At 45.8% G+C, this 24,167-nt stretch overlaps 1 protein-coding gene across 1 annotated transcript in view; it reads left to right on the top strand.

The window, feature by feature from the left end:
- Positions 1-23,794, top strand: part of CPXM2 (carboxypeptidase X, M14 family member 2) — a 128,204-nt gene extending 104,410 nt beyond the window's left edge. The window contains exons 8-14 of the mRNA XM_059899798.1: positions 1,110-1,233; positions 2,469-2,665; positions 3,702-3,881; positions 10,095-10,392; positions 15,417-15,556; positions 17,436-17,535; positions 22,441-23,794. Of these exons, the coding sequence (XP_059755781.1) occupies positions 1,110-1,233; positions 2,469-2,665; positions 3,702-3,881; positions 10,095-10,392; positions 15,417-15,556; positions 17,436-17,535; positions 22,441-22,694 (1,293 nt within the window). The 3' untranslated portion in view covers positions 22,695-23,794. The remainder of the gene's footprint in view (positions 1-1,109; positions 1,234-2,468; positions 2,666-3,701; positions 3,882-10,094; positions 10,393-15,416; positions 15,557-17,435; positions 17,536-22,440) is intronic.
- The last annotated feature ends 373 nt before the right edge of the window (positions 23,795-24,167 follow it).

Here is a 24,167-nt window from a genome sequence, read left to right on the forward strand (position 1 = left end):
TAATGGATCGTTTGGTTGATGAGGAATGTTTTGAAAGACGCTTAGAGCACGCCCAGGCCCATGCCACCCCTTCCTCCATCACCACCAGCCCAGCTCCTGCTCATCTTGTAAAAGGATGAAGCCCTCCCTGGTGGGCGCCCACCGCCCAGGCTGGGATGTCCTCCCTCGCTGCTTCCACAGCACCCAGGCTTCCCTCCTGGTCTGTAACACCCTGTCAGAAGTTATCTCATGAACGCACCTGACTCTACCATGGGGAAGTGTGGCTAGTCTGGTTCCTGGCAGAGACATCCTTTGAATCAGAACTTCTTTCACTTGGGGATGGCTAAACAGTTTCCCCCAGAAAGTCAAGGCCACTTACCCAGCTCACTCACAGGTACCCGTTCAGAGATGGGAGGCACAGCAGCCGCTGGCGGGGATGTCTCTGTCCTTTGCCCCAGGGCTCCTGTGATGAACAGACCCTCTTCCCTTCCTTTGGCAGCTTGTCTGACAAGCTTGACTGTCCAAGCAAAATTCAGGAAACAACCCATATATATTTCACTTTCTTGTGGAAGCCTGTGTCCCTCACCCTTTCACTGCACGGCTCCCATCACCCTGGCCTCCACGCACCCCTTACTTGGCACCAGTGAAGTGGCGATGGTACCACTCCATCTGTTACCTCGCTTTGAGTTCCAGGAGGGCGAAGCCGTGTGTGTTTCTTCAGCCTGACGTCATAGATTGCTCATTACAGTGTAAGAAAAAAATGATATTCAGTAATAAATATTTATTTAGGCAAGGGTATAGAGAGAAAAGGCTCAGTCTGTCTAATGAGGGCACAATAAGAAAACAGGAAACCAAAGTGAAAAGGTAATACCTCGTCACCCAGGGAGGTGACACTACAGCCCAGGGAGGTGATACTACAGCCCAGGGAGGCGATAAACACAAGCACGAGGTGCTGGAAGACAGGGCAGAGGGGCCACGAGGAGGACATTCCAGGCCGGGGGATAGCACTGGTGTGCAGGAGGGTGGGCGTGTGCAGGGGGCCGTGGGAGAGGGCTGTCTTCTTGAGAGGTCTGCCCTCCGTGCAGCGTGGCCATCCTTGTGTAGGGCCGTAAACCCATCTTGTTTCTCAGTTGATGAAGGTCGTGAATGAAATGTGCCCCAACATCACCAGGATTTACAACATTGGCAAGAGCCACCAGGGCCTGAAGCTGTACGCTGTGGAGATCTCCGACCACCCTGGGGAGCACGAAGTCGGTGAGGCTGCCCCTCTGTAGTGCACCTGGCCCTTCGAGTCTGGGGCTTTCTTAAAGAGCGAGGCGATGGTCACCCTGTGAGAACATTCACGAACCAGGCCGGGAGCCGTCCATGCACTCGCTCTCACGTAGATTCTGCAGATCTTGGTTCTGCGAACCCCTCATTGTATGATGTGGGCTGTCAAATTACTTAAGAAATACCCTCCTTGTCTCCAAAGGGACCGTATTTAATTCTGTTCCCCATCTCTGAGACCGGTCATGCTAACCAAAGAGGAAAATGACTGGAGATGGTTAGGACAGAGTTTTTTTCCCAGAGAAGATTCTGGACTCCCTGGTCATTAAGGGCTCTAGTTAGAGGTGGTTCCCTTAATTTTCTTTTAAATTTCCATCCTATTTTCAAGCATTTCCTGTTTTCAGCCATTTTTCATTCAATCACTCCCAAAACTGTGTTCTCCTACAAGTCAGTGGGTTGGGGGAGCGGGAGTGGGGTCAGCGATTTTTCTTTTTGGTAAAATTGTGAGCCCTTTAGAAATCCACTGCAAGTTAAATGCAAAGATTTGTCTGATTCTCTCGACTTAAATGTTCATCGGTATTCCAGGAGTTTCTCTCAGGAGTGTCTTTCAAAGGGTAAGGGCTTTATCTGTGGGTGAAATCACATTTCCGCAAAAGCAGTAGCTTGGCCAACAAAAGAGGCAGAAGTGCTGTCAGCTCATGCCCGCACTGACAAATCCGACGTTGAAAAAGCTGAGCTTTGAAGAGAACAAGCTCAGACAGGCCCCCTTTACAAAACGGTGTCACTGCTGACTTGCCCTGACACTATTTTCTGCTTGCATTTATTCATCTCTGTATCTTTATAAAATTGAATACAAAGTTCTTTTAAGAAAAATAATTGCCTCCCCCGAAGAGAAAAATAATTGCTCTGGCTTGTGTTTAATGTGTAACTTTTAAACTCTAAACACTGTGTTATTGTATTTGTTTTTGCCAAATAAGGCTAAACATTCCTACCCCGTGGCTGGTATCATTTGAGATTTTTCTACTCATTTTCTTATATATCTGACTATCTGGGAATTAATAAAAATTGTACTGGTATAATTGTGGTTGATTTGAAAGGACAGAGAGGGCTAAAATTGTAAGTTTCTATTATTCAGAGATTTCTTTCCTAATACAATGTGATGAGGACTGTTTTGCTGGAAGCCTCTGATATGATCCTCTATTTTTTCCCATCTTTGAGTAAAGGTGAGCCCGAGTTCCACTACATCGCGGGGGCCCATGGCAACGAGGTGCTGGGCCGGGAGCTGATGCTTCTGCTGATGCAGTTTCTGTGCCAGGAGTACTTGGCCCGGAACTCACGCATCGTCCACCTGGTGGAGGAGACCCGGATCCACATCATCCCCTCCCTCAACCCGGACGGCTATGAGAAGGCCTACGAGGGGGTAATGGACCGTTCCTCTCGCCCAGCGCAGCAGCTAGCCACCCCCTCTCCCCGCCGCACAATGCGCTGAGCCATGAGTTGATCTGAATTCCACATTACCAGCTTTCTTCTTAAGTGTCTTTCTGCTGAGACAAGGGAACCCGCAAGGCTTATGAAAGATGCACAGCAGTAATTGAGAATTATGGGGAGACACTAACAGACTGAAGAAAATGAACATGAATAATAATATTGCTATATATACAATGGGAACAATAGGATAGAATAATAATAACACCTAGCATTGATTGAGCACTTAAGGCACGTTCTAACCTTGATTATTACCTACAATCCTCTCATCAGTTCTCTGAGGACAGTTATTTTTATGATTCTGATATATTGTTTATATGTCATGTTCTAATTATGATATAGAATTTATATAGGTTATAGTTATATAGAGAGTTATGTATAGATTACAGTTAGTATTAATGTTGTATTGTGTATTCATAATTATATATCACAGTATCTGGGAATAAAATGGAAAACTATACTTAACACAATGGTACCTATCAAATGCAAGTTTTACAGTGCAGAGTTTTGGTTGTATTTATTGGTGCAAATGGTTGGTTAGGGATTTGTAGTGCGAAATAGTGAGCCAGAATTGCAGGGAGAAAGCATTAATATGGTGGCGTTTGATTTTTGCACTGACAGAGTCTTAGACTCATTACTACTTGGAGTTTCATTCAACCTGTGTAGAAGAGGTGAAGGAAGAGGAGGAAGGGGAGACCTAATACTTTTCTGAGTACTGCCATATGGCAGGAATGATTCTGTGCATTCCCTCTTTGGAGTTGCTTGGCTATGTTATCCATCACCCACCAAATATTAACAGATTATTAACCAAATATTCTCCTTTGGATGTCATCTTTGGGTCAGAGGGTGCGTAGAGGCTTAGAGACACACCCCAAATGGAGATGGAGATGGAGATGGAGGTGCCTCATGTATGTGAGAGACAGAATGGTCCAGAAGTCTGTGGGTTCCTCATATTCTGAATTTTCTCCCAGGGCTCAGAGCTGGGAGGCTGGTCCCTGGGACGCTGGACCCATGACGGAATTGACATCAACAACAACTTTCCTGACTTAAACACACTGCTCTGGGGGGCAGAGGACCGACAGAACATCCCACGGAAAGTTCCCAATCACTATGTTGCAATCCCTGAGTGGTTTCTGTCTGAAAATGCCACGGTGAGTAAAAAGACCCCATAATCTCTAGAGCGGCAGAAGCCAAAGTTAAACCCACCGGTATTTGCAGAGGATATAACATTTAAGAACAAGACAAAATCATTTTTTCCTTTCATGTTTTCTCCAAAAGTAGGGAAGTGTGCTAGATAATAACTACCTTTTAAATTGAAATTTGAGGAGATTCTTCCTAGAAGAGAAATCATTTAATTAGATTTCTTTGCAGTGCTTCCTGAAAAGACTTTGCTTGAATTGTGCGTGTTTGTTACGGTCATTGGTCATTATAAACTTCATCTTTGGCAGTGCAATGAAATTGCAGTGAAATTTGTTCTTAGACCTCACTGATTACTTGAGTTATCTTATTTTTATTTTCACAAGTCCCCATGGATTTATTACATGTGGTGCTTCTTCGGAAAGAAAAATGCAATTGGATGAGAAATGTCTCCCCCAAATTTCTTAGGTCTAGTTTCGCAAAAAGTATCTCGTGGAAGAGATAATTTTCGCAGAATTTCCCATGCCTTTTATTGCCTCCTCTGCCCACTGTAAATGCTCTTTACCCTTAGTCTTTTGTCCTATATGTCCTTCAAAAGTCTGCCTTGATTGCGATATGAGTGTTAGGTTTGGGTACACCAACAGAAAAAAACCAAAATAACAGCGGCTTAATGAGGTAAAAGTTTTTTTTTTCTTTTTTCCCATAAGAGAACCCTGGTGGCAGATGGTTCAGGGCCAGCCAGATAGAAGCCCATGATCATCAGGAACCCAAAAGTCATGTTTCTGCCTCCATATGTTCGCATGTGGACTTTGATTTTCAAGGTCATAATTCAAGATGGCAGTTCCATCTTGGTGCTCCAGCTATCATGTCTTTGAAGGAAAAGGAGAGAAAAGGTTAAAAAAAAGTCTTCGTCTCAGATAAGTCAATTAACTTTCTAGGCATTCCTAGAATTCCTGCATAATACTTTTGTTTAAATCTTGCCAGAATTTAGTCAAAACTTGGTATCAACCCACCAAAGGGAAGGCTGGGAAATGCTATATTTTAGGCAAGCACATTGCAAGATCAAAAAAAAAAAATTAATAATAATCATTGGCTTCTCTTCTTGAGGAATCAAGGGGAAAAAGATGAATGGGTAGAGGGCAGCTCTCCAGAGCTCCAGCTCACAACACATGTGGGTACCACTTACTGAAGGAGGGCCAGCGTGGTTGCCTCATTTATTGATGCACAGGATCGTGTTCTCCAGGACCTCAAGAAGCAACCAGTCAAATGATGGAGACAGACAGTGGCAATACCATGTGGTTTAGTTAGGATGCCCAAGGGCGCCTTATGGGGGGTGGAGAAGTAAAGAATTCAGGCCCTCTGGGTCTTCTGAATCCTTTCTCACATTTCCTAATTCCACCCTACATAATCCCTCTTTTTTTCCAAGCTAACATACTAGTGACATCTGGCAAAGCTGAGGATTCAAGTGATGTTATAATTTGGGAACCCTTGGACCAAAATTGGAATATGGTTGCCTGCTTTCTTAGCCTTGAGTCTCTGAGAGATAAGTAATTATTTTAGCACAATTATAGAAAGTCCTTGGATTTCAGTCTTTGCTTTAAGTCCAGAATTTAGTTTTTTGAGCTTGTTCTTTAAAAACACAGGGAGAATTACACAAACCTGCCATCACCAATACCTTTCTCAGTTATGGACAGGTTAGATAGATAAGAAATCAGCAAAGACAGAGATTTGAATAACAGTTAACAGTCTTGACATAGGGATATATAAGAATTCTACAACCAACAAGTAGAGAATACATATTCTTCTGAGTAATCCCTGGAGAATTTTCAAAAATTGATGGTGTTCTTGTCTGTAAAGGAAATCTCAACAGATTTCAGAAAATAGGAGTCAGGCAGACCATGAGTCTCTCACCACCATACAATTAAACTAGCAGACAGTAATAAGATTAATGAAAACATCACCCTGTATTTAGAAAATTTCAAAAAAAAATTAAGTAATGAGTCAAAGAAAAAGTTCATACTGGCAACTAAAAAATAAATCAAAGATAATGAGAACACTAAATGTCAAAATTTGTGGAGTATAGCAAAAAAATAGTGCTTTCAGGAATTTATACCTTTGAATGATTATATTCCAAAATAAGAAAAGCTGAACATCAACTAACTTAAGAAGCTAGCAAAAGAATAACAGAAGAAAGCCCCCAAAATGTAGAAAGACTGTGATTAAAAAGAGCAAAAATCAATGAAATGATAGAAAAAAACAAAAAAGAAATAATTTGTCTGCAGAAAGAAATATCTGGTAAAATTTAACAGTCATTTACAATGATTTTTCAGGGTGAGGAAAATGATTTTAAATGGTATTAATTATAAAATAAAAGATTTTAAAATTAATTTTTATTGGAGTATAGTTGCTTTACAGTGTTGTGTTAGTTTCTGCTGTACAGCAAAGTGAATCAGCTATACATATACATACATCCCCTCTTTTTTGGATTTCCTTCCCATTTACGTCACCACAGAGCATTGAAAGCGTTCCCTGTGCTATACAGTATGTTCTCATTAGTCATCTATTTTATACATAGTATCAGTAGTGTATATATGTCAATCCCAATCTCCCAATTCATCCCACCCCCCACTCCAGTTCTTATAACTATGCTATAATGCCTCACTAATTTATGGAAACATAGTGGATGTGACTACATAAAGATTCTTATGGAAGTGATTATTCCCTTTCCTGAACCACCATGCCATTTTAGCCATATCTTCTTTATGAGTTTTTGGCACTTTTAAACTTGTAAAAGAGATATTTATGATTAGTTTTATCTCCCTTGCTAAATGATAGGCTGCTTGAGGGCACATTATATATTTTTGAAACATTTTTTCTATCCCTAACTGCATCTAATGTACTTACCATGGAATTCAGTAGATAGCTAGTTTTTAAAAAATTCTTGTAGCATTAAGAAAAATGAACTCAATATCTTTGTAACAATCAAAGTAAGATACATATTTGGAAGAATGTCTTTAGTTCACCTGAGTTCCATCAGGTACTAGATAGACTGCATACTAACTGAGGAGATTAATCACAAGCAATATATATCCCAATGCTAAAAAACAGAGTAAATATTTGATGAGTGAGTTGACAAATATTTTTTCCCTTACACATATCCCTTTGATATTTGTGCATGTGTATGTGTCTGTCTATCTATCCATCTATCATTATTATTAAAAAAAATTTTTTTTATTGTGGTAAAAGTCACATAATATAAAACATCCTATTTTAACCATATTTAACTGTACAGTTCAGTGGCACTAAGTATATTCACACTGTTGTACAACCCTCACCATCATCCATCTAAGTGAGAAGGAATGTGCACCTTGGCTACCAATCTTCATGGCAGTACCATCAATATTAGGGTTCTGTGTCGAATATCAGGAGCAAAAGGGTATTATTTCTCAACCCTCAAAACTGCAGGAGCAAGGCAAACTGCAAGAGGACACTGATCATAGCAACGGACGAGGCCTCACACTCAGGAAAGTTGAGATGGTATTTATTTCTACTGCTACTTTCTTCTTTCCAGTCATTTTATGTGTGGGACACATTCCTCCTAAGGCTGCATTTCATGCCTGGGGGTCTAGTTACTTACTGTCACCTGGGACAAAGCATAATAAAAGATTAATAAATTAGCTACATCAAAATTAAAAAGCCTGTTCTTCGTCAAAAGATTTTAAAAACTATAATGAGAGAAGGTTAAAAACTGAGAGGTGTTATTTGAAAATTATATAATTGGAAAAGAATTAGAATTTTTACAAAGATAATAACAAATGAAAAAAATAGAAACAACTCAGTAGAAAAATGGGTAAAGATACAAAGAGGCAATTCATGGATGAGGGAACATATGGATAATAAACAAGAAAAGATGTTCAGCATTACTAGTACTAAGGAAATGCAGATAAGAGAACATTTTACACCCGTTGATTTGGCAAAATCAACAGTAGCCGAGCTCTGGAGAGGAGGTGGGACAGTGGGTCTCTTATTCATCGTGGGTGAGAGTGTAAATTAGCACAGTGACATCAGAAAATAATTTGATTATCTTGTAGAGTGGAATATGTATATACCTATGACTGCAGCTACACTTCTAGTGATTTATGCAAGATAAATTTCAGCACAGGTATACCAGAAGACAGCACAAGTTAAAAGCAACTGTATTCATTATAGCAAAAAATGGAAAATTTCCTGTATGCCCATCATCATGAGAACAGATAAATTGAATGATGAGATCTTCATATTGAAGTGAACTATATAGCTTTATGCAACACAGATTAGTCTTAGAAACATAAACTAAGATGAAAAAATTACCAAAGACAGTAATCAGTATGGTTACTCTGCCTTTTTTCGTATCAAAAGAAGGTAAAACCAAGTAATATATTTTTAGGCATACACATGTGGGGTTAAACAAAAGAGAATCAGAATCATATCGTTTAGGGTATAGTGGTTACCTCCTAGTGAGAAGCAGGAGGATGGGACAGAGGAAATCACATGTGTATGCAGAAATTGTCAATAAAAGCTGATTCTTGGGTTCACCGGTGTTTATTATATCAAAATATAAGAGAAGATGACCAAGTGTGGGTCAATAATGATACTGTATCATGAGCTAAATTCTATGATTCATCCAATCCAGGGCCCCTGATGTGTTTAGGAACAAAAACAAAAACAAAGCTTAATGAATCCTTCAAGTCATTTTCATTCCTTAATCAGTTTTCCATACAGCATAGTTAAACCATTTCCAGTGCTTATTTCTTTTCCATTATCATTTTTTCCCACTGGAATTATCTTCAGAGGGATCAGTAACATGATAAATATTTGATTACCGATCAGTATTTGACCATATCAAGCTTCCCAATTTTAGCTTCTAACACTGTCAGTTCCTTTTCTTTCTTCCTTCCTTCCTTTCTTTTTTTCTCTTAACTTTTTATCATAAAAAAGTTAAGCATACAAAATTAGAGAGGAAGCTGTAAAGGACCCCCTGCCCCATGTACCCATCTTAGCTTCAGTACATCAATTCATGTTTCGTCTACATCTTCAGCCACTCCCCCTCCTCCCCAAGATTATTGAAGCAAATCCTAGGTATGCTGTCATTTCATTTGTAAATATTTCAGGAAGTATCTTTAAAAGATCAGACTCTCTTTTAAAGCCATAAATTATTACCATTATCATATCAAAATAGATCATTTCATAATATTATAAAATATCCAATCAGTGTTCACATTTCTCCTATAATCATTCTTCATCTCTCTCTCTGTTTGTTTTAATTGGGATCCAACTAGAGCCCATTCGTTTTGATTGGTTTATAAGCCTTTCAAGTCTCCTTTAAACTGTACGTTTCTCCTGTATCACTTTCTCCATTTTTTCTTGCAATTTTATTGTTGTTTATCTTGTAACAACTGGGTTATAAACAACTAGGTTGTCTCCTAACATTTCCCACTGTCTATGTGCTACTGACTGTATTCTTGTGATGTCATGTGACATATTCCTCTATGTTTCTTGTAAATCGGCAGTGAGATTCAGACTACTAGGCTAGGTAGAACAGGAAGGGGTTGGTAAGCTACAGCCCGTGGGCCATGTCCCACTCAGGCCTGTTTTTGTAAATGGTGTTTTACTGGAACACAGCCACGTTCATTCATCTGCATATTGTCCGTGGTGCTGCCCTGCTACAATGGCAGAGTTGAGTAGTTGCCACAGGGACTGCATGGCCCTCAAAGCTTAAAATATTTCCTATCTGGCCCTTAATAGAAAAAGTCTGCCGACCCCTGTACTAGAGGCCTGGTCACATACAGGGTTGATGGTTTTTTTAGGTGTGTGTTCTTTCATCGGGAGACACGTTACGTTTGGTTCTCTCTCTTTGTAACTATTGGTGAGCATTAATTCATTGACTGAGCCATTAATTCAGTGGAGTTGCAGAATGTTGATACTCTAATTCTGTCACTCCCTCTTTGTGCATGAACTGGAATGTTCCTAGGAAACGAAACTCCTCTGGGTTTCTCTTTTTTTTTTATCCATTATTTCCACAATGGCCAGTTTTCCCAGGACAGATTCTGAAACTCTAAATTTTGCTCAGGTGATTCCATAAAATGATTGCTTTTTCAACTATGTCCCTGTTTGGAAAGCTAGGGAGAGACAGCAGTTTTCCTTCGTATTTTATTTCTCACATGTGTTTAAATGTGGAACGTTCCCAGGTGGCAGTGGAGACCAGGGCAGTCATAGCCTGGATGGAAAAGATCCCCTTCGTGCTGGGCGGCAACCTCCAGGGGGGAGAGCTGGTGGTGGCCTACCCTTACGACATGGTGAGGTCCACGTGGAAGACGCAGGAACACACGCCCACGCCCGACGACCACGTGTTCCGCTGGCTGGCCTACGCCTACGCCTCCACTCACCGCCTCATGACCGATGCCAGGAGGAGGGTGTGCCACACGGAAGACTTCCAGAAAGAGGATGGGACCGTCAATGGGGCTTCCTGGCACACTGTGGCCGGAAGTAAGTGTGATGGTCCTGCTGTCATCACGCGGCCCGATGACAACGGACTGACTGCTGGACCGGGAGGGAGGACCATCTCCTGCCCAGCCTTCTTTTATCATTGTTACCAGCCCGATAGCTACTGTAGTTAACCATTTATAAGGTGCCAGAACTCTCTGTAGCCTCCTCTTTTCATCCTCACAATAGTCTTTGAGGGGATGTGGCTTACTCCCTGTTTTATAAGTGAGATAACTGGGGCTTGGAGACAGGGTGGGATCCGTCCAAGCTCCCAAGGAGCAGAGCTGGGATCTGTTTGACTCCGTGGTCTGCTCATAGCCACTGAGCTAGTTGGCTGTTACAGGGTCAGAGATGGTAGACGTTCCGTCAGCCCTTGGAGGAGGCGGGGCATTGACCCCACGCTCGAGACTTTTTCCAAATCTCCTGTTTCCTGGAGGTCTTCCAGCCACATCAGGGCATCTGGCCAAAGTCCCATTGTTGTGATTCGGGGAATACGAGGTACCGCTCCCAGAATCTGCTTAGGACACAGAGGCTTCCAGCAGAGACTTTAGGAGTTCCTTTGCAGCAGCTAGATGACCCCATGGTCCAAGTTTCAGGATAAGCCCTTTGTTTCCTGTGTCAGGGCTGCTCCTGGCCTAGGGCTCCAGAATGAGGATAGTTGAGGATGTCACATTCCCTTAGGTCCCTCTGCATTGGGATGGTGAGGCCCCAAACATAACGTTCATTGCTTACTTTCTTGACTTTGTGAAGGTTGGTCAAACCGCTGATGAATTTGAAAAATATCCCATGTCAAATAGACCTGAGATCAAATTCTAGTTCATCACTTTAATGCTGTGTGACTCTGGGCAAGTTCCTTCACCTCTCTGAACCCCCATATTTTCCACTTGTAAAATGGGCTTGAGGATGGTGATGATGATGATGACGACAATGATCCCTCTAGGACTGCTGTGAGGATTACGTAGATGGTGGATGTGTGTGTTCTGTGTCTTGCTTGTCGGAAACGCTCAGTTATAAGTTCCCAGCCCCTACCCTCCCCCCTCTTCCAGTAGCATGCTCACCATGAAACATCTTTTATGAGCATATCCTTAGTTTCTATTTTACTGTACTAATTAACTTTAATATAATTTTCCTTTGCTAGAGATTCAGCCTTCACATACCTTAGAGGTATGTGACACTCTGGGGAAAAAAAATTAAAAAGGAGTAGACAAATTTGTTCCCGTGGCCATTTTTAAACATATGCAGAAAGCTTGCCATTTCTTTCTTAGTTACACACCAAGCAGAAGTGTTTTATTTCTCTCCATCAGGGTTTTGCTCCGTTCAAAGTAAAAAGAATAAATGCAAATCCCTATCAAGAAAATTTCCTATAGCCAAAAGCATGCTTGCTTTTTCAATTCTAGTCCTAAAAACCTACAATAATCTTTATGTGAAGTATCTGTTTAGGTTTTATGGCTGCTGTGACTGGATTGGGTTCAGACACTGTGGGATTTGTCAGCAGTGGGTCAATAGCAACGTTTTGAAAAATCGGCTGCCACTTAATCACATCAGCAGCATTTGATTTGTTTCTATCAATTGTATTTTCCATTATTTCGGGGACTTTTGTGGCAGAGCCATGTGGTGGCTTAAGCCGTTTTAATCATTCTTCCTGCAGGCGGTGTGACGAAGTCTGCAGATTCATTTCTTTGTAGATTAATGAGATGGGATTTCTAATTTCCTCCCCTCCTCCCCCTCCACTCCTTCTTTGTGTTTGGGTCTTGCTCACTCGTTAGCGGTGCACCGACAGGCCTTAGTTAGTGGGGAGTGGGTAGCTGGGAGCAGGTCCCAGTCTAGCTCAAGAGGCATATGGTTTGCAGTGTGTGCATTTCAACTCCAAAGGGATGTGAGACCTTTGTGTCGGCTGCTGTCTGGCATCCTCTCCCGCACAAGGAAGGCAGATGTTGTGACAGCATCGGGCCCACAGAGCTTTAAGGGTTGCGTGGCCCCGTGTTCCACACTGAAGCCGTGACAAGAGCAGGATTCCAGGCCCGGAGAGAACACAGAGGAAGAAGCCTCAGCCGGGAAGAGCTATCTGGATCACCCCACACCTCCTGCCCACACGTTTCACTTTTGAAGCCATTTCTTACGGAGGATTCTCAGCTGCATGACATTCGCTGAAGGGCTGGAATTCAGCGTTAACGATAGCCTGGCGCAAGCTTTTCCACCCGTCTCCTGGTGTCTTATTTTGCCAATTCTTCCAGCGCTTCTAGCACTGATGGCAAAATGGCAGACCCACTCCAGAGTTTTAAATATCACATTTATTTATTTCAGTACTAACAAGGCCTGAAGGTTGGGATAATGAGAATTGTGTGTGTGTGCGGAGGGGTCCAGCCCTCCCAGGAGGGCCTGTCCATGCTGATCGATGGGCACTGCCTGAGGTTCCACGCCTCGGGTTCCACTGAATGAGCTGACCTGGTATTTTTGACCAACCTTCTTCAGCCAGACAAGGCCCTGTGAGGGATTTTTCCATTAACTTGACACCGTCCCACTCCTTTTATCCCACTGCCGTCACTGTCCTTATTTGATCACAGATGTGATCAAAGGCCTATGGCTGGTGACCTGTGAATGGTTCGAATCTGGAATCTGGTAGAGAGAGTGGCTGTGTATTTTGTACAGTTTTGTCGTGACTTTATCGATTAGGCAGCAGATCGATACAGAATTGCTCTTGACACCCAAAGCTGTGATTTTTCTTTTTTTAATTTATTTTTATATTTATTTTTGGCTGTGTTGGGTCTTCGTTTCTGTGCGAGGGCTTTCTCTAGTTGCGGCAAGCGGGGGCCACTCTTCATCGCGGTGCGCGGGCCTGTCACTATCGCGGCCTCTCTTGGTGCGGAGCACAGGCTCCAGACGCGCAGGCTCAGTAGTTGTGGCTCACGGGCCTAGTTGCTCCGCGGCATGTGGGATCTTCTCAGACCAGGGCTCGAACCTGTGTCCCCTGCGTTGGCAGGCAGATTCTCAACCACTGCGCCAGCAGGGAAGCCCTGAAGCTGTGATTTTTAAACAGACATTTGTACTGAGGGATGTATCACTGAATGGTCTGAGGAAGGAGGGAAGAAAGGACGGGTGAGTGCCGAGGCTGGCTGAAGCGCAGGAGGACCTGCTTTTTGTCCCCAGTCAACAGAGGAACCAGCGCAGCCACCTTCCTCTGTCTGTGGCCTTGACTCTCAGAAGCCAGGGAGGGCTTGTCGGTGGCGTCTTCTGCTGGGGGAGTCCTCTTGGCCCTCACACATAACAGAGCAGCGCTGTGTTCTTGCTATTTCAGATGGTCTCCAAAAATAAAATGTTGGGAAGAGAGCCACTGGACTTTATGCCATCTGACATTCATTTATGCATTTTGGGTACTGTCGTGGGTTGAATGGGACCCCCAAAATATACATCTACTTCCTAATCTTTGGAACCTGTGAGTGTGACCTTATTTGGAAAATGGGTCTTTGTAGGTGTCATTAAGATAAGGGTTTCAAGATGAGGTCATCTTGAGTTACCCAGATGGGCCCTAAAATCAGTGACAAATGTCCTTATAAGGGACAGAAGAGGAGAAGACACAGACACTGTGGAGAAGGCCCTGTGAAGACGGAGGCAGAGATGGGAGTGATGCAGCCACAAGCCAAGGAGTGCCAGGGGCCACCAGGAACTGAAAGAAACAAGGAAGAGCCTTTGGAGGGGGTGTGGCCTTGCCAACACCTTGATTGTGGACTCCTGGCCTCTAGAACTATGAGAGGATAATTTTCTGTTGTTTTAGACCACCCAGTTGGTGGTCCTTTGTAACAGCAGCCCTAAGAAACTAATACAGGGACCAAGTTCTGTTGTAGCCATGTCAGGACGCACGAGACTGTCTGCTTTCCAGCTGGGTGGTGAGGACATTTTCCCTTCAGTCCCCAGCAGTGACAAGCAAGGGCTGGGCAGACATTACACACACCTGGGTTCAAACCCTGACTGTCCAGATGCACGACTCTGGATACATTCCTTAATGCAGTCCTTAACCATTCTCCGCCTCAATTCTCTTATTTGTAAAACTGGGCTATGCTACCTATCTGTCTGCTGGATTTGTGATGAAGACTAAATGAGCTTTGCTGCAGAGCGCTAAGGACGGCTTCTGGCTTATGTAAAACACTCGGTAAATGGTGGGATGGATAGCTATGTTTATGAATTAGAATAGACAACTGCAGTTTTTATTCTACAGTTATAGAGCTGTAGCTGAGAGCAGCATAACTATTGAGCTAAATTTAATTAAACACTAAAAATCCATACTATTAATTAATGATACCTTTCAAAAAATAAAAAACAGCAAAAAGAAAACAAAAGAGAGGGACTTCCCTGGTGGCGCAGTGGTTAAGAATCCACCTGCCACTGCAGGGGACGTGGGTTCGAGCCCTGGTCCGGGAAGATCCCACATGCCGCGGAGCAACTAAGCCCGCGAGCCACAACTACTGAAGCCTGTGTGCCGCAACTACTGAAGCCCTCACACCTGGAGCCCGTGCTCCACAACAAGAGAAGCCACTGCGATGAGAAGCCTGTGCACCGCAATGAAGAATAGCCCCCGCTCGCTCCAACTAGAGAAAGCCCACACGCAGCAACGAGGACCCAACGCCGCCAATAAATAAATAAATTAATTAATTAAAAAAAGAAAACAAAAGAAAAAAAAATTTTTTTTAAGAAAAAAGAAATGATACCTTTATCCTAAAAATAGTATTAAACTGAGTTTAATAAAATGAAAATAATTTTATCTAGAAAACATTTCAGTCCTCCTTTTGTCAAAGATGCCCTACATAGGCCTGTCTTCCCCACAGACTGTTCCGGCTGCATCTTCTCTCTATCTCAACCCCCCATTCTGTCCCCCATCAGTTGCTCTAATTAATTTTTTGTGTAGAGTAGACACTTGATATACCTCCTTGTTCGGATGAAGTCCTCTGAATCACATTCTTGAACATTCTTGCTGTCTCCCAGGGCCACTTGGAGCACTGTTGAGTTAAAACGTTGTCTGGTTGGCTCGGCAGGTCTCAACGATTTCAGCTACCTTCACACAAACTGCTTCGAGCTATCCATCTATGTGGGCTGCGATAAATACCCGCATGAGAGCCAGCTGCCCGAGGAGTGGGAGAATAATCGGGAATCCTTAATCGTGTTCATGGAGCAGGTATGACGTGGCCACACGGCTGTGACGGGCTGTAGCTAGGGAGCCACGCCCTTGAGATGGCCAAAAGCCTGAGATCAAATTAGTGCTTCCTACGGCGGCCAGCGCCCTGGGCTAGCGACTACAGTGTCAGAAGGAACTGCTGTCTGTGAGCTCTAAGTCAATGTCAGTTGCTCCCACTGGTTCATGGTGAGTGAGACTACTTCCGGGGTTCTAGGATGTGGCTCCGTGGGGAAGGGGTGTTTGTCCAGCCGGCATACTCAGGTCCCTTGTATTAGTCTGCTAGGGCTGCGTAACAAAATATACAGGCCGGGGAACTTAAGCAACAGAAATTATGGTTCTGAAGGCTAGAAGTCCAAAATTAAAGTGTCAGCAGGTTGGTTTCATCCTGCAGCCTCTCTCCTTGGCTCGCAGACGGCCACCTTGTCACTGTGTCCGCACATGGTTTTACTCAGTGTGCATACACCCCTGGTGTCCCTGTGTGTCCAAATTTCCTCTCCTTACAAGGACACCAGTCAGATTATAAGGCCCACTCTTAGGGCTTCGTCAGCTCTTTAAAGATGCTATCTCCAAATACAGTCACATTCTAAGATACTGGGGGTAAGGACTTCAACAAATGGATTTGTGGGGGACACAGTTCAGCCCATAACAGCTCGGAGGCTGAGGAGTCACTGCTGCAGGTGTCGGGTGTCACCTGGGAACAGTTCTAACAAGTGCCCGCTGAGCTTCTGCTCGTAGCTGGTGAGGAAGTCCTGCCACATATGCTAGGACCCTCGCACGCCTTCTTTTCCTCCTGCACTCAAGGATACGCCTGGCTTGTAGCATTGAGCAAACTGGTTCTAGTTTGGTACTAAAACTAACCAAATAACATCCACGCCCCTACAAGGAATAGACTCACAGGAACCAGAGAAATAAAAAGAATGTAGAACTTCATATGACTCTACCGTGACTCACATTCACTAGGAAGTAAGATGCTGAGGCTGGACTGGGCGGTTGCCCTTCTTCCATGGGTTCTCATAGGTGAGTCAGAAGAAGCGTTCAGCCAAGGGCTTGGGCTGCCAGCTTCCTGGTACCTGCACCTCCTCATGGTGGCAGAGGTTGGCACTGCGATTCAGCATCCAAGTCTGATCCATGAGGATCCTGGGAGGGTCAGTGCAGCCCACAGCCCACTTTCCTGGCACAGAACGGTGTGAACCTGTTCTGCCCTCCTGGGAAGCCGTGAGCACACTTTCCATCCCCACTCTGGAATTTTGTAAGGGAAGGCTCTTTTTTCATTTCATATGTGAACAAAGAGAGAGAAGGCCCTAGTCATTCTAACGTGATAATCCCAGTTTAGCCAAAGAGCCTCCTACAGATAAAATGCCCAGGCATAGCAATATGTATAAAGGATGTCACTGGAAATGATGGTATGTCATCTTGGATCTTCGGATGGGGAACCTGAGGCACGAGGTTCAGAGCTGGTGTGTGTCCTGTGACTCGACTCACCAGTGGAAGGGCCCTGCGGATGAACTGTACTTTACAGGGATGCTTTTGAGTCTTTTCTCTCCTCTTTGACTCTTAAAGTCTATGTGTTTAGTCTGTAGAGTCCAGGAAAGTCAAAATAAATGTGCCTATAAAAATTAAATTCCATTTTTACCGGATGTGTTTTTTATGAACCATCTCAGATCCTAATATTTTCTGAACCTCTGGAATATTTTAACTCCAGTGGAAGACTTTCCAGTAGATGGACCCAAAAGGAATACAGAAATTTACATGCCAAATCCATGCAGAGCCGGGGAGCTTTTGAGCCAGACGTGGCTTTGTGGGGGGCTCTTGGTTTCTGGCCCTCTTCACTGTGCCGGTTGATCGGTGAGCTCATCTGCTTCTCCTGTTTGTCGAGCAGGTTCATCGGGGCATCAAAGGCCTGGTGAGGGATTTGCACGGAAAAGGAATTCCAAATGCTGTTATCTCCGTAGAGGGTGTTAACCATGACATCCGAACAGGTAACTACAAATAATGTGTGTGAACTGTTTCTCAAGAGGAAATATCCATTTTCTTGAAGTGTTTTACTTGAGTTAAAACCACAAGTTGAGGCCCAGAAACTTCTTCCTCTGACCTGGCTTATTGTCTCTTTTCTCCAGCTTTCCATGGAGACCCTAGAAAGCAAGGTGTTCAGCCTCTGCTTTCTGGCTTCTCTCTGTCCCTTATTCAGGTGAAAACCAGAAGCTCAAAGAGGCTGAAGGACCCATTTGAAGGTTCAGGAGGCGGCTGGGGCTTGGGTTCAGGTGTTGGAGCAGCTGCGGGCTGCTTCCCTGCTTGCTCCAGAGCTCCAGCGCTGGCTGGGAAGCAGCCCGCAGACACCGACCATCCGCACAAGGGCTGCCTTATTCTTTGCCGATTAGAAAGTGATATGAAAACAAGCCCAGGCTTACCCTTGTGCCCCAGGACTCTCATCACCTGGGATGGCACTTGGCGTGTTCAGGGGGAAATGAGAAACAGCGAATTTGACTTTGATGGATGAGGTTTGCAGCACGCTGCAGGGACAGATGCACGTGGGACAGAATTGGTTGGATGCTTAAGTCAGATTGTCAGCGAGCGTTCCGTTGGAGATGGTGTGCCCACAGCCATGTTTAAACCTACACGCAGAGGTTTTCCTACGTGGCCGGGCGGTGGGGGGGGGGGGGGGTGACGTTGGGGAGCGCTGCGTCAGCAAGGCAGATACTCTGCTTTGCTGTCAGCTGCAGTGAGCAGGGCACTGGGTCCTGCATTGGTTTCCAGTGGTTGCCATGACAAATGACCACAGACTGTGTGGTTTAAAGAAACAGAAATTTATTCCCTCACGGTTATAGAGGCCGGGAGTCTGAAATCAAGGTGTCGGCAGGGCCGTGCTCCCCCTGGAGCCCCTGGGGAGGATCCCCCTTGGGCTCTTCCAGCTCCTGGTGGCTTCAGGCATTCCTGAGCTTCCTTGGCTGCATCACTCCCGTCTCTGCCTCCGTTTCCTCCTGACTCCTCCTCTTCTGTCTCTTATGAGCACACTTGTCATTGGATTTAGGACCCATCCACATAATCCAGGATGATCTTGAGATCCTTAATTACATCTGCAAAGACCCTTTTTCCAAATAAGGTCAATTCGTAGGTCCTGGGTGGTAGGATGTGGGCCATTGGAGGGTGTGGGGGGCAGGGCATCACTCAACCCAGGGCAGGTCCCGTCCAGGTGTAGCGAACGGAGTCATCATCAGCAAGAGGAAGGAGACCATGATTTCCATAAGAGACCTCTTCAGCCTGCAGACACGCTTGAACTGGGAGAAACGAGACTTGACACTAACTTGGCCTGACCTGCGCCCGGGGATCTAAGAGCTTACCTTGTGCCGGGGCGGCCAGCCGCACTGGACGTTATGTGGCGTTTCCCAGATGCACAGCGAGAGGCTCAGCTGGGATTGAGCCAAGAGCTTGAGACTCTCAATGTGGTCCCCCTTCCCTTGTCCCACGCTGTTCCCCCTGAACAAGAGAAGGGTCCCTTTCCCCGATAGCTGGTCACATGCATGAAGACACCCTGTCCTCCCCCAAGTGATCCCATGTGACCTGTGAGGAAGCAGAGGCTCCAGGACATTAGGACGGGGGAGGCTGGGATTCAGACCTGGCCCAGGTGTTCTTCAATACCGGGCTGCCTGCTCATGTGCCTGGCAGAGAAGGACAATTATTCTGTAAATGGGTGAAATGCCACAAAACAGTAGACTGTGGTGTGATGCCCTGAATCGCCTTCCTTCGAGGTAGTTGCCTGTTTCTTCACGCAGCCATATTTCCTGGGCATCCACTTGTCCTCCAGGGTCTTATAGCCACTGACCACAAGGCTGCACACTGGCTAGCATGGCATTTGGTACATAGTTGCCCCACATAGGCAGGCATACACTGATCCATTCATTCATTCACTTATTCACTTATTCATTCATTAAGTCAACAAATGCAGATTGTAAACCTGTCACGGGCCAGACATGCAAGGTGCAGATGATCACTGTGGATGAAAGGGGCTCTTTGATCTGGTTCTGCATAGGCCTTGTATTTTAAACATTACTAATGAGCGCCTGTAAAAGAGCCTGAAACATTCCTTGGACTGTTAGTCTTTTGTAGGCAATGTGAGAAAATTAGAGTTTTAAACAAAGTGTGAGATAAAATGTCCCCAGGGGCCCACAAGCCAACAGAGAGGGCTTCGCCTAATGAGCTCGGAATTTCAAAGCCCTTGTAATCAAGGAGACAGTTTTGATGAGCTAATGGAAAATGCAACTCCATCTCCCTTTATTCCCCACAAAGTTATCTCCCAGCACGTTCGCATCACAGAGGAATCCCGTGTGTCACGGATGGTTCTTTATTGCGTTGGTTTCGGGGTCCTTCATTGCTCCACATAAGCTCTGAATTTGCCTTGATTTCTGTCTGAGGCTTATGTGATCTGACAAGTTTTATTCCAGGAGGGATTCTGCATAAAATAAACAGGGGTATTGAGTGGAATTCCACAGGGAGAGAAGCTAGTAAGGATGCTTTCTAAATGCATGTAAATATGTTGGCCCAATACCTGGCTCGGAATGCCACGTGACTGTCCTTTGTTTGGGAACACTAACCCGACCTGCTAATGAATGGCCATTCGTCGTTAGGGCCTGGGTTGTTCCTTCTGTCCACCGGTGCTGGGCGATCCCAGCTGGGTGCCCACCTCCCCCTGCAGCTCCACAGAACACTCACCCCCGAAACACACCCCTGACAGGGCACCATGATGTAATAAGAAGGAGGCCAGCACAGCAAAGGCGGGCAGATTGGGGAGAGGATGAGGAGGGAACCTTCTACTGTTTTGGGGAGAAAAAGAATTACAAAGCCGTCTTATAAATTTGAATCAGTAGAGCTGACAAGCACGTGTTAATTATGGGTTTCTTTCACTCCTGGCTTCCTGAGCATCTCCCTTGGGGAGAACCTGGGCTGCCCCTTCCCTGGGGTGTTTCAGACTGACCTCAATGTGTTCTCGAGGTGGGCGCTCCCACTGAAAGTTCTCGCCTCCAGCGGCCTCTATCAGGTTAGTTGGCAGGTGGCCGGTTCTTGGCCTTTAACGAATCCACTCCGGTGTTGGTAGGGAGAAAGTACCTACAGTGGCTGAGGCTTAATATGTACAACTTCTCACGTTAATAGGACATTTGTATTCATGTTTGTTTGTCTTCATCCCACTTAATCCAGCTGGCATTCGTCAAGGACACACGACTGAAACACACAGTTAAGTGGCGAAGAATAAGCCAGAGGTCTTACGGAACCCACAGCTTAACACGGGGCCAAGACCAGACAGGGAGGTCTGTCTGGAGGGTGCAGGGGCGGCTCTGGCAGGTGTGCCTGGGAGCTGGGAGCCCGGAGAGATGTCTCAGCCCGTGCCTGCCCGGGAGGCTCGGGCCGTCTGATAGCAAGACAAAGACGGCTGGGCGCGGCTCTCGGCTTCTGAAAAGCCACCAAGTAGCATTTTATTTAGTTGAGAACCTTGCATTTTCACTGCAGGAAGACACAGGGCGCAGTGCTGAGAAAGTCAGGGAGCCGTCTGCCCGTGTTGTGTGCCTGGGGCTCTCACATTGAGCCCTGTTTACCAGGTAGTAGACTGTGCAAACGTGTGGTGAACAGCTGCCTGCGTATTTCATTTTTCATGGCATCTTGTGCTCTCGTGAGCTCACCACATTGCATGGGGCGTCTCAGATGAATAAAGATTGTGATGTGAATTTAAACATGGTGCTTCAGAGTGTTATATGCGTGTGTGTGGGAGATAAATATTCTCACACAGACAGAGTTCTCTTCCATTCTTTAGAGGACATCAGGCTTCATTCACATGAGTAAACCTTGCCTGGGCCTACGTAGCACTTCACCAAATCCAGCCTTTTCTCTTTAGACCGGGCAGGACAGATCATCATAAGAGAGAAAACAAACCTGGCCTGGGAAGACCAGCTAATCACTAGCTGTGTGACCTTGTGCAGGACGTGACACTTCCCTGGGCACCCAATTACTCATGTAGAAAAGGGGATCATTATACAACCTACATCAGAACTTGACTTGGAGGGTTCAGTGGATTGGTGCCTGCCTCGTCCTTCCATGTGCTACGTGGGAGTTGATGTCTCCTTTTCTGTCTCGAAGCCTCTTTAATGTCAGGAGTCCAAGTGATCTCAGCAGGTGTAGGCCCCCTGGGGAGCAGTGGCCTTGGCCTAGAACCCCACTTTATGCAACAAGGATCTAGCGTTGAGTTAAGGATGGACCCGGGTCCAGTTAGGTGCCTGTTGGGTGCCTGACCAATGGTGTAACCGGGGCGGGGGAAGGGGCAGGGGACTCTGCTTGCAACGTCCACGTGTACCTGCTCCTGTAGTTCCATTTCTTCATAGAGGACCATGGAATGAGGTGTGGACCTTGGGGCCTCCCCCCAGGTCATTTGTAGCCCTTTCCTTCTCTTTTTCAGACGTGAAGAGCCCCACCCCATACTACTATTCTATATTTATAGCCATGCTAAGGGAAGCCAGGAAGCCAGGCACAGATGGCTTTTCAAGATGGCATTCTGTGGCGAGGGCATACCATTCAGACATTCAAGTTCATCATGAATGGTGTGTATTGTCACGGAGAAAGGAATGTTAGCGATTGTTTCTCCATTTCTGCTCATGCGTATTAACACTGCGGGGAGCCTACACCCCAGTCCCCTTCCTGTTAAAACCATTAAGGCGGTTTCCAAAAAGGAAAACATCTTGGCTTCCAAAATGCATTAAGAATTTGCATCTGCTGGGGCTCAAGTTCCACACTCCCTGCCCGTGAGTCTCTCTCTGGCCAGGAGGCTGGTCTTGGAATAACAGAGCTGGTGATATCTCTGTTAGAAAAGAGCTGCTCTGAATTCCCCTGCTTTCTTTTCACAGCCAGTGATGGGGATTACTGGCGCCTTCTGAACCCCGGAGAGTACATGGTCACGGCCAAGGCAGAAGGTTTCACCTCGTCCACCAAGAACTGCATAGTCGGCTATGACATGGGGGCCACACAGTGCGACTTCACGCTCAGCAAAACCAACCTGGCCAGGATCAGAGAGATCATGGAGAAGTTCGGGAAGCAGCCCGTCAGCCTGCCAGCCAGGCGGCTGAAGCTGTGGGCGCGGAAAAGACGACAGCGCGGGTGACCTCCCAACTCTTGAGTCATGTCCTGGACCCCTGCAAATTAAACCACCCTGGTTGTAGCTCCATAGAGGACTCACTCCTCATTGTTTTCTCTGTAATTCAAGAAGGCCTGGGAGTATGTGTACGTTGCAAGGCTGGTCCCGAGGGGAGGCTTAGGATAGTTTCTTTGTTCCCATTTATCCAAATAACTTGGGCAGGGCAGCAGAGGAAGGATGGTGGGAGGATTCAGCAAGTCATCCTGGGAGTCTGAGAGAGAGAGAGGAGCTTGCCTGTTGAGGGCCTCCTGGCTGTACAGGAAGGGAAACTGGTGCTTCTCCTGTTTGCGTGACAGCAAGAGTTCCCCATGCATTTGCAATTTGCATGGCTAAAATGGCAGCATTCCCAGGGCTCTGCTGTCCCAAATGTTACCATTCGAGATGCTCATGGGCATTCTAAGAGAATCTACCCTCTCTGGCCCCAGGACATTCCAAGCTGCTGCAAATAAATCCTGCAGCTCTGTTGACAATAGAGACATTACCAAGTGAGCATCAGTCGACCTCTTGAATCCGCTTAGTTTCCCTTTCAACAAAGGATCACGCACACAAAGGGAGAGGAAGGCTGAAATAATTCAAGAGTGAGTGTGGGCAGCAGGCATGCTTTGGGGCTCATGGTGTGCAGTGGGATCCACAGAGAACCCCCCAAACTTCCCGCTGCTGTAGTAGCTCTGGGGGCTCCCTGGGTGGGGAGAGCAGGAGGTGCCCACCTCCCTAAGGAACCAGAGCAGTTAGCCTGGCTCTCCTCTCTGACCTGCTAGGACTTGAAAAGAGCTGGGAGGAGGCTGACTGTCAACCCTCTCTGTTCAATATCGTCCTCCTTTCCTGGAAACGAGCTCTCCTAGGCTGGCCGACATCACTCCGGGAGTTATTTTTGGTGTGTGGGATGCCAGACCATCCAGATTAGACTCAATTTGATGAAAAACTCTTAGAATTATCTGTGAGCATCGGTGTGAGAGGGGTTATTGAATTGCCACGCAAGAAAACAGTTCTTCTCACTTTTTATTAATGTTGCTGCCTCACTGACCTGGGAAGAATAGAAAAATAAAGAAAGCAGATGGTGAGCTCCTTCCACTGTGTGGTTTTCCTGGGTAGACTCGCAGCCACCCAAACGCCACGTCCCGCCCCCTCTGTCTGCGGTGGGTCACCCTAGAGAAGGTCGGTCACCCTGGAGAAGGTCGGTCACCCTGGAGAAGGTCGGTCACCCTGGAGAAGGCGCCGGCTTGGGGAGGGGCACCCTGCACCCCCATCAAGCTCCGTAGTGATGCTGCCAGCGTTACGTTCCCTACCTCCTTCCCCAGGGGGGCCTGTGGTGGGCTGAAGTCGTCCTGACACTTGGGACCCACTAGTCATTCCTGGGTCTGCCAGTGAACATCTCTCCAGAAAAGATCCTCATGTCACTTTTTGACAGTCTACACTAGAGATCAGCAAATTTTTCTTATA

The sequence above is a fragment of the Balaenoptera ricei genome, chromosome 16 (genome assembly GCF_028023285.1).
Source record: "Balaenoptera ricei isolate mBalRic1 chromosome 16, mBalRic1.hap2, whole genome shotgun sequence".
Lineage (NCBI taxonomy): Eukaryota > Metazoa > Chordata > Mammalia > Artiodactyla > Balaenopteridae > Balaenoptera > Balaenoptera ricei.